The sequence below is a fragment of the Ceratina calcarata genome, unplaced genomic scaffold (genome assembly GCF_001652005.2).
Source record: "Ceratina calcarata isolate Rehan_Ccalc_2016 unplaced genomic scaffold, ASM165200v1 scaffold430.2, whole genome shotgun sequence".
Lineage (NCBI taxonomy): Eukaryota > Metazoa > Arthropoda > Insecta > Hymenoptera > Apidae > Ceratina > Ceratina calcarata.
Genome location: NW_017166723.1, coordinates 211,692 through 222,442, shown reverse-complemented (window position 1 = coordinate 222,442; position 10,751 = coordinate 211,692). Strand labels below are relative to the sequence as shown.

At 37.8% G+C, this 10,751-nt stretch overlaps 1 protein-coding gene and 1 long non-coding RNA gene across 3 annotated transcripts in view; one reads left to right on the top strand and one right to left on the bottom strand.

Annotated features, from left to right (window-relative positions):
• Window positions 1–1,311: 1,311 nt before the first annotated feature.
• Window positions 1,312–4,972, bottom strand: LOC113464590 (uncharacterized). The gene is made up of 3 exons (XR_003389442.1): window positions 4,045–4,972; window positions 2,061–2,303; window positions 1,312–1,778 (listed from the first exon to the last, which is right to left on the bottom strand). It is a non-coding gene; the product is annotated as an uncharacterized LOC113464590 (long non-coding RNA).
• Window positions 4,973–5,235: 263 nt separating this feature from the next.
• Window positions 5,236–10,751, top strand: part of LOC108626878 (Ecdysone-induced protein 78C) — a 19,681-nt gene continuing 14,165 nt past the window's right edge. Inside the window, exons 1-2 of one of the 2 annotated variants that reach the window (XM_018027806.2) lie at window positions 5,236–5,504; window positions 5,925–6,049. In XM_018027806.2, coding sequence (XP_017883295.2) covers window positions 5,456–5,504; window positions 5,925–6,049 — 174 coding nt within the window. In that variant the 5' untranslated portion in view covers window positions 5,236–5,455. The remainder of the gene's footprint in view (window positions 5,505–5,924; window positions 6,050–10,751) is intronic. The other variant, XM_018027807.2, reaches the window with a different exon arrangement.

Here is a 10,751-nt window from a genome sequence, read left to right as displayed (position 1 = left end):
GTGCATTAGTTATAGAAACATTTGCGCGAAAATATGAATTAAATCATTGGTTTAGAAAATCATTTCAGAAATCAACCTTTCGTTAATGTCACGGGCGGAGCTTCAGTTCACGCTAGAATATTTTATTAATGTTACAATATTATAATGAATGTGCAAATTTTCCAGGGAAAATCAGCGAAATAAATTATATGATAAATTGACATGCTGCTAGAATTATTTTCTTTATGCGTCAAACAATGTAAGGAATGTTAATTCGGTAGATTAGAAATGTAGGTCAAAGGAGCCAATAGACGAACCTTGCTGCGCGTAAATTGCACGCGTTGTTGGAGATGTTCAAATGCCAAAATGATGCTCCTTCGTCAAAGATTCTATTGTATGTTAAACGCAAAGTAAAACGCGTGCATTAGGTATAGAAACATTTACGCGAAAATATGAATTAAAGTATTGGTGGTATTGCATCACTTCCGAGATAATCCTTTCGATAATGTCACAGAGTGGACCTTTACTTCACGCTACAGTATTTTATTAATGCCACGATATTATAATGAATGTCAAATTGATATTTTCCCGGGAAAATCAGTGAAATCCACCGATATTTCGCTCACGTAATCCCCGACGCGCGTAATACGTAATTGTATAATCTCGAACGAGTTTAAAGGCTGGCTCGTGAAAGTGCAATCATATCGAGCCCGATCGGAATTTAGACCGCATTAAAGTTACGTTTTCTGCATTTAATTCACCGTAATATATTATGTAATATGAAATTAGAATGTAACAACGTGTCGATCTGTAGCCAGGAAATCCTGTCTGCGTTCCTCGCCAGCTACACACCCTCCATCGATCATCCAAATTGCTCGCATTTTCCACATTACGTTACTTGCTTGTATGATTATACAGATTTTTTTATTATACTCTATACGATTTATTTTATTATACGGAATGTTGGTTATTTTATAGGTATTTTCATATAACGCGTGCGTCCTTTAAACGGCATCCTCCCATTTTCGAATAATGGCAGGGTTTTCTGGTTTACTTTGAAATATAGCTATCATAACACTGAAATAGTTACTATTAGACAGTTTAACGGGCAATGATCGTTTCGAATAGTTCGTGCGGAGATATTAAAAAAAAAGGAACGCGTGCAAGTTGAAAAGTGGGTCAGACGCAAGGATCAACTTTTCCGCTAGAACTTTCATGCGTTGTATTCATCAAAAATAGTTATACCCACGCTTTATAAACTGTGATAAACGATCATTTCGAAGTAATTTGTTACTTGCGATTCATAAACTTTTAACAATATCTTCGGTGCGAACTTATTTCAACTTTTTCGTCGGCATCCTATTTTCATATTGATAAGGAAAGTTACCATTTTTACTCTGCAGTAAATTATGTACATGTGTCCCACGAAACAGTAAAGTAGATAGTCCTTTATTTCCTAAGTTGTGGAAGAGATGGGAATTTTTTTATACAAAACTTGCACGGTTCAAGGCGGCTTACCTTTCGATGGAAACGAATTTCTTTTTTTCATTGTTATTTAATGAGATGGTCAAGTTCGTTTTTTCAAATGGGACTATTTATTGATTTGCATCATTTGATAGAATTTTTCAAGTTCCTTCATAATTGATTATCTCAGAGGTAAATCTTGTCATCCTGTCAAAAAAATGTGTTTGTCTATCTCCCATAACTTAAGAAAAAGGGCCTGTTCAGTGTTTCCTGGCTATACTTCGAGACTTTCAGAGCACCTAATGACTTTAGATCGCAATTGCAAGACACAATAACTGAAAGAACGTTTCCATTAAAATTAATTATATCGCATTTGAGATACAAAATGAGGGAACGTTATAGGGAACTTCCGAGCAAGCAGGGACAGCGTGCGAAGTTTCATCCCGGATTTACTGTACAGAAACTAGTATTAATACATATAGTAAATTAATCTAGTCAAAGACACTAGTTGTGTACTGAGTTGACCCAGTTCGAGAATACGAGCCCGATGCCTTGAATGGGAACAAGGGAGAAACCAAGCGGCGGGGTCGGAGGTTAGAGAATAGAGGAAAGCTTACTTTGGTGGCTGACTTCCGAACGAGCTTTCGAGAACGTTCGGTCAAAGCGCTCTTGAATATATGCAAGCGTTATCGCAAAATTTATGTATCGTGGCCCTCGACTCCAGGCAAAGAGGATACTCTCCTTGGTCCGTTGTTTACCTGGCATATGCGCCGGGGAGAATAATCTCTCGCTCGAACAACTGGTCAAGAAAATTCTCGCCGGAGAACGTGACACGCGCGTCCTCGTGAGACGGTTCTGCCCTGAAAATTTCTTATTTCCTTCATCTATCGTATACATATAATAAGCGGGAAAATAGGATCGAAAATCATGTAGGTAATCTTTAAACCTCAGAAAAGAACAGAAACCAGTTTACATTCAGAAAATGTATGATCCTGTGATGTCTTGAAATCCTGAAGTGAAAGTCGTAAACTGTCTAAAGAATTATCAATTTGTAACAGAGAAACTAACGTATGAATAATCTGCCTTCCACGAAATTACTGATTGCTTTGCTCACAAAAAAACCCTATCGCGGACATCTCCTTTACAGTCGTATTTCACTTTGTGAACATGATAGACATATGTGGTTTTATAATGCTTAGTCTAATCATAATTTGATCGAGGATCGAACAGTTCTAGATTTTCCATATTTTCTAAATAAAATATTTAGAAGCTCCAAATAATCTTCCAAGTTAATCATAAGGCAAGAGAGGTAAAGTGGCTTTAATACATCTACCCTGACCATAATTTGATTAAGGCTTGAACAGTTCTAGAGTTTCCACAATCTCTAAATAAAATATTTAAAAATTCCAAATAATCTTTCGAGTTAACCACACGACAAAAAAAAGGTAAACTGGCTTTAGTCTATCTGATCTGACCATAATTTAATCGATGGTCGAGCAGTTGTAGATTCTCCAGATTCTCTAAACAAAATATTTAGAAATTCCAAATAATATCTCCAGTTAATCGAACGGTAAAAAAAAGTAAATCTCTCCTAAGAAGAAACTGTAATTGATACATCTGTCGAGGAAGATGAATCGCGCGGTTCCTTATCTGCGCGTTTTCCTGCACGACTTTCACGCAGTTGCACCGGCCGTGTATTGTAAATGGAATCATGATCATAAATCTTTTATAGTTCTGCCGTGTATTCCGTTTGTAATCGTATAGCGCTTAACGTTTCACTTACGCGCGGTACCGCCGCGCGCGGTGATATTCCGCAGAGCGGAGGCGCAATTTCTATTTCTGCTTATAAATTCTGCTCTGCCCGAACGAACTTTCTCCTCGCGGGAGTACCTCGAATTGATGGACGTCCTGTACGTGGCCCGCGAACAACCGGGAATATTTCACTCGTTGCAAGCGGGAGTGATAACCCCTGGGGGTAACGCGGGAATGGGAATCCGCTGGATATGCTTGTCCGTAGAGTTTTTTTTTTAGAAATGTTAAATGCCGAGAAAACCTGATCGATCCAGCGTTTCAATTATTTCTGACTGGTGTGACGGTTTCAAAGAACTTTCCAGTTTGTGTCGAGTTATAGGAACGTAATTATTTAATACATTATGCCTCAACATTACTAAAGCACCGTACGAAAGCACCAAAAAATTTGAATTCACCGTGAAGCGGTTACCCTGTATGTCATTACACGAGCACTTCCGCCTCCACCCTTGGATATTACACTGGAACGGTAGATCATGTATGTCTCTTGCAAACATGTACTCTCCTCGTAAAAATTTGTCGATTATTATAACATCCAAAAGTATTGGAAATAAACTACGGATTTTTGTGCATTTATGACAAACACAAGTGTGCTGAATTTTAAACAGTGCAGTCAATATGCAAAAAGATAGAAAATATCAGAAGTAAAGTGCACGATATTTAATGAGTAAAAGCAAAGAACGTGTAAATTGCATTCTTTAGTTCTATACTCCAAACATTTTATAAAGTCTCTAGTCAATATATTTCCCTTTTTCCTTTCAATGTATTACAATAAGAAAAATTTATACGTACAAACATCCGTCAAATTGATGCTCGTGTGGCCCTAAGAATATTCGTCCCATCTGTTTCGTGCGATGAATTACGCTCCCTTAATCTAGAGTCTTAAAGTTCATTTTTGTTTCCCGCCAATCGTCTACTCTTCTCGCGGTCATTCCTCATCCATCGTTCTCACCGTCTCTTTCTAACCCGTTCGCCACTTAACGACGCGACGTCTTCTGGCGGAGGTTTCACGAGAGTCGAACGGTATACAAGGTAGTATGTAACATCGCGGACTGCTCCTATACGATTTCTCGTGCGCTCGCTCCCTTTGCGGAGACGGCCCCGTTTCATCTTTTTTCCTCTTCCTCCTCTTTTCCGTCCCCCGTTCCTACCCGCTGTCCGCTCGCTCGCTTCCCCGCCATCTCCGTAGTGTTCTGTAACGGTGACACAGGCTTTCCGTTACACCGAACCACCTCCGCGAGCAGAAGAGCTCTCTGCCTTTTCCCTTCCTTGGGTGGCGTTCCCGACTGTCATTGCATTATGGATGCAACGATCCGGTCGAGGACGAATGGAAGAACTCGTGAACGAACTCGTCTCAACCTTCCGTGCCACCATCGTGACTAGCCTCTTCCTGTCCATCCACTGTCCTGCTTCTCGCAAATCTTCATCGAATTAACTTAGAAATATTCTCGGCAAGAGAATATTTTGATTCCTTTTCTCCTTTCTGCTTCCATATTTTCTTCTTCCTACTTGATTTATTCTGTCTACAGTGGAGTCCATAAGTATTTATTTTCCATTTATTTTCCAAAATTGAAGAATTTTTTTAATATCGGACTTAACGAAGTAATTGGTTTTTGGGAGTCAGAGAGATTAGTTTCGTATTTAAAACATCCTTCGATCTACAAGGAGCATGTTTTAAATTTTTATTAAAGAATCAAATAAGAAACTTGAAACTTATGCCCTTTACTTTTTTCTTCGTAAATCTGACCTGTAGCAAATTTTGTTTTAACGTTTTGTTATACATTAAACTAATTTCTCTAACACCTAAAAGATGATTCGTTAAGTCGAATAGTAAGAAAATGGTTGACGAATATTTATGGTCTTTATTATATCTTCTTTAAATCCTTCGCAACCTGTGCAAAGCATCTGATCGAAGGCTAATTTTTTCTAGCTGTCAGAGAAAGATTAGTTTATTATATGATGTGTAACAAAAAGTTGCTATAGACTGGATTTACGAAGGAAAGAATAAAAGGTAGCATTTGTATACTCCACTCTGTCCGTATATTTATTTCCAGTTCTGTAGCATTTATCTCCGTTTGGCCAGAACCGACGATCATCTTTTTTTTCATCTACGCTTAGGTAACTGTTTCCGTTGGGAGGCGATGCCGTTAGATCCAGGCACGCGATGATCGTTTTTTGATCATTAGAAATAAGGAAGGCTTCGATGAACCGTGATCTCATCTGTTCATGTTCGGATAGGAAGAAAACCCGAGGTTAAGGATACTTTGAAACCATGGGAAGATGTTTGAGAACTAGAAGAATATTATAAGTAAACTGCGGATTTTTATGAAGAACAAAACATTCATGATATCAATTTTAATAAATTGTTTTCATATTCATTTTATGATTTAATTATTAAATAAAAATAATTCAATTTTGATATTACGAATATTTTCATCCATCACGTGCAGCATTCTGTGCATTCAGTTCTTTTATAAATACATAAAATTCGCAACTTATTTATAACATTTTTCATCCCCATTATTGGCTCTTTCTAAAAATACGAAGTATGAGTGCAATGAATATGGAATAATATATTTCGAATTCCTTCATTCCTTAAGTTACCTTCAGCGCAAAATTTGTCTTCTATCACGTACAACGTATAACTTATAGTCGTCCTCTTTATTTTTCAGAACAACACTACGCGGCCGCCGATTCGAACAGTTCGACGCCTGCGAAGAGTTTCGTGGCCTGTAGAGTTTGCGGTGACAAAGCGAGCGGTTATCATTACGGCGTGACCAGCTGTGAGGGTTGCAAAGTGAGTCTTCAAATTATTCCTTACTGCGTTACCCGAGAATTAAGAGGTTTCAAAATCTGAACATTAAATTATGTATTAATTTCAATTGACAATCCCAAGTCGTGAAATGTCGAGCTTATAGAACTGGGAAATCGATTTAACAAACGCTAAAATCTATCTTCAAATGAAATTATTCCTTAACCCAAGAATTAAGAAGTTTCAATTTAGACATTAAAATATTTATTAATTTGTATTGAGAAATCGATTGAACGAACGCAAGGAGAATCTGCAGACCGCATCGCGTGCAGGAAGACGCAACACGTGAAACAGTTTTCACTGAACTTTCTATACTAAGAAATGTATGTATAATTGGACACCGTAAACTTTTCTCCGTCTCAAAGTACGTTCGTACAACTCGCCGGAGAATATCTTTAACCAGGCATCGCCTTCGGTGAGAAAGTTATCGCCGTTATAAATACAATTTATTTTTCCCTCTGTTCAATACTATATCAACGTCGACTACTTTCAATCGTTCACATTCTTCCTTACCTTTTTTCTTAAACCTCCACCTCTTTGTAATTCAACTCTTAACTTGTTTCGTTTTCCCAATATTCGTATACTCTGAGAGGAAGTACAAAATTAAATTATTTATTAAATTAAATCGAGATTTTTCACGCACTTTAAGTCTGACAGAAACTATTGAGAATATCGTCTTTGTCTGTGTCTTATTTATTATACAAACCGACCAATTTCTTCATAGTAATAAAATTTAACTGCGTATCTTCTGTTATTCTGTCAACTTTCTGTCAATCCTGTCAATCCTGTTGCACGACGTATATTAAAAATAATCTAAAATACATCTTAGCGAATCCTCGTGTGAAGTTACTCGAATTTCTTAAATCTCATCGGAAACTTTCATATAAAAAATACGAGATTTAACGAAAGGACATTAAATATTGTTTTATACCTTAAAGCCTTGAGTACTAAATTAAATCAAACTTCGATCATTCAGAAAGATAGGAAACATCTTAAACGAGACAAAATTTATTTCAGACAGTTACAGAATGAATCTTGTTCCCATCTTTCCAAAATTAGGTGAAGTCGATGGAAAATGAGCGACTCGTCGAAATAGTTGGTTCGGCTCGTATTTCCCGGCGGAGCGTATCTCTTCGTGAAGGAGTGCACTCCTGGGGCCCGGTCGCATCGGTACGCTCGCGCGATGTGTACGTGCCTTAATCTTGCCGAGAGGTGCACATCCTTCGCTCTCAGATTGAAACACGGAAGCCCTAAGGCCATGGTTAACGGTAAATTGGTACATTCTCGCGCTCCCGTAGACACACGCAAGCGAAGCATAAGCAGGCATACACATACGCACACGCGAACGGTGTACAGCGGCGTTTCGAATACCGCGAAATTAATTTCCCCACTTGGGAAGAGGAAGCTTTGTCTGTTCTGTCTGTTCTTCGTTGGTTGAACTATTCTCCATTTTGTTATACGTCTAATCCTCAAATCTTTGTACTTGGGATAATACGTACATGCAAGATCAATATTGCACTAAACGTTTTATGTTTTTTAAACTAACTAGCATTCCCTGTCGTGGCTTCGACTGCAATATTTTTGTTCTAACGAAAAATGAAAGAAGTCATATTTTATTCACCGTTTTTCGTAAACAACAATTGTAGTTATTCTCGTAGGTGCTAAAATTGTTAAGCTGCTTACTGAACTCACTCTGAAGCAATCTACATAAAACTGTCTTTGTGAGATAAGAAAAATAAGTAAATTCGCAAAAATACATTTCACTCTATTTCATCCCCTTAATGGATGGAACTTCAAAAAATCCAGAAATCGTTTTGCAGTAATTTTATAAGATGACACTTTGGTATCAAAACCAGCTAGTTTAACATCTCATTAAATTTGAGAAATATTGCAAAACAAAGAAAAACACATTTCACCCTCAAAGCTGCAATTTCGAAAAATCCTCCCTTATTAAGCATTTATGAAACTCTCAGAATTTCAAGTAAATCCAGACAATAATTTTTGCTGAGCATCGATCAATAGATGTATCATATATGTACGTATTTTGGAATTTATAGAAACACGGTAAAATATTTAAACAGGAATCGACGACCTCATATACTGACTCTATATATGAGTTCGTAAATGATTTAAAATCTAAATACTTCCGAAGAATCAATAATAAATCGAATTCACAATACCATTGTCATGAAAACACGCAGTTGAATTACTGGATAAAACGACAGGAATCGAAATTACTGCACCCATTCTTCGAATTGAATAAAAATAAAACGAAAATTTGCCAATCTACTAAATCGTAAATTTTTTTACTCTTCGAATTTTAACAAAAAATTTTCATTTCCGTTTGCTCTCCCTTCTTTTCATTCTATAGAATTCATTCATTTTTCATTCTATAAAATAATTTCTATTTAGCCGTGACTTTTTGTACGTAACTAACGTGGAAATGATTGCTTGACGAATTATAAGAACGAGCGATGAGACAAAACATTCGCCGCGTTTGGCCTCACGTCGACAAATACTACTGCATTCCCTTTGTGCTCCACTCATCGATTCAGAACGTACACGAGTAGCGACAGATAGCCGTTTGTCATCGTAAACATTCATATTTAATGCAAAGCTGTTTGCAACAAAGCGTTTCACGCGAGGCTGGGTGGAGGAGCGGCAGACGGTCGTGCAATTAACGCGAGAGCGTGTTCTGTTTTCATTAACCGGCGTTTCAAATCTGGCGAAGCATTAGGCTGGTTACAGTCCCGGGCACGATCGTGCAGGGTTTGCGCGGCCAAAAGACGTGCCCACTGGGCGAATGCGCGGGTACGTAGCGCGCAAAATCCACTTGAAAGGGTCGATTTTTATGACCGACCGAGCACCAAAACCAAGGCCAGCTACATACCTGTGCAATGCGCGGCCGCGAATCCGCGCAAAATTCACTTGAAAGGGTTGTTTTTGCAATCTGGCGCGCACCGGGGGATGAACAAACCAACGAATTGCGTACACGAATACCTCTCTCTTCCTACGGCTTCTCTACACTTTATATTTTAGACATATGGAAGCTGCCTCCAATAGTATATATTCTAAAGCCTGAATGAAGTGTACAAAGGAAAAAAGAATAAAAAAAAACACAGAAAAAAAATACGAGTTTGTCCAGTGGTTCACGTTTGACAATGATCTTTGGAAGCCTTTTCGTAATTATTTTAGAGGTAGTGTGAAACATGGGCCACTTGAGACATAAATGGGACTGCTGTTCATGCCTCTGGTAGTTCTTCTCTTGAGTTCCCGTTTCATAAATGCACAAATCTGTAACTGGCCTAGGTCGCCAATTTTTCGCATACCTCAAAAAACTATAGTCACATGGCGAATCAACCGCAGATTTCAATCATAAATCAATATACTGCCCAGCAACAGGAAAATTAATTAATCAGATAATGATCGAGAGAGCTCATCGTATTCGAATGCCCGTTTCCAATTCACGGACCCGTTCCGCAGATCGGACGGTTAAATGTATTTCGGGAAAGGGTTAAACGGTATTTCTCGCCCCTCGTTTGATTAAATGCGATCCTTTTCACTGGCCACGAGCGTCAGCCCCTCTTAAGGCTGATTTATTACGCATCGTTCCACTGTCCGGCTCGCCTTTACCGAAATTTTCTCCGAGGCATTAATTGCTACGTGAAACCATCCTGAAATAACGATAATCAATTAAAAGGGAACAGTTCACTGTAACAGGGTGGACTTCAATAATGCCCATGTACGATCCAAATTATTTCCACTCAGGTACATCCAAATATTATATTTTCATGTTACACCGCACCGGTCGGATAATCCGTATTTCAAAATTGTAATCCGTCTATTAATAAATCAGCTCGCAAATAGCCGCTGTATAACGATAATCCGCTGGTTTAGATATTAACAATCATCAGTTGCCATACAACCGTTATTATTGTTTCCTAATACGATGGGAAAGTCGACCTCATCACACACCACGATTTAATATATGTACATACATATTCATAAACGGTAACGTGTAATTCGAGCCCAGAGAATTTGTGCACACATTTTTGTCAAATATGATCAATCAAGTACAATAAAACATGATTATTGAATGTCACTGTGTATTAAATAGGCTTGTAAATAAAAAAAGGAATTTTTGTATCAGATTTCTGCATCATCGATTAAAACTTGCAATAAACCTGCAAAAGGTCGTTCATAAAGTACATCTACCTTTAAAAGTTGGGTGTTATTGAATTAATTTAAATGCTGTTCGATTACATTAATGAACTTCGATGACAAACGTTAATATTATCAATTGTTTGGAGGGAGATTGTTCACTCTTCGTCGATTGATTTCGAAACGCGCATGGCTGTGAGTGCAACGCACTCTCACGGACCGCTTTCATTAATTAATATCATCGTTAATAGATCAATAAACCGATGCGTATGACAATGAAACGAGCAGAACCAGCTCGAACACGACCACGAGCCTCTATCATTATTTCGCTACCCGATTATTCCGATATAACGACGGACTGATAATATTAGAGCACTCCCCGAGAAACAACGTTATTTCCTCTCGGTTTTGCGTTTCCGTTTTTCATTCCATTCTTGTATCTGATTATTTAATTCATTATTATATTAGATTTTCTTAAAAATAATAGTTAAAACTCATTTTATCTTATATAACAAGAAAGACAAAT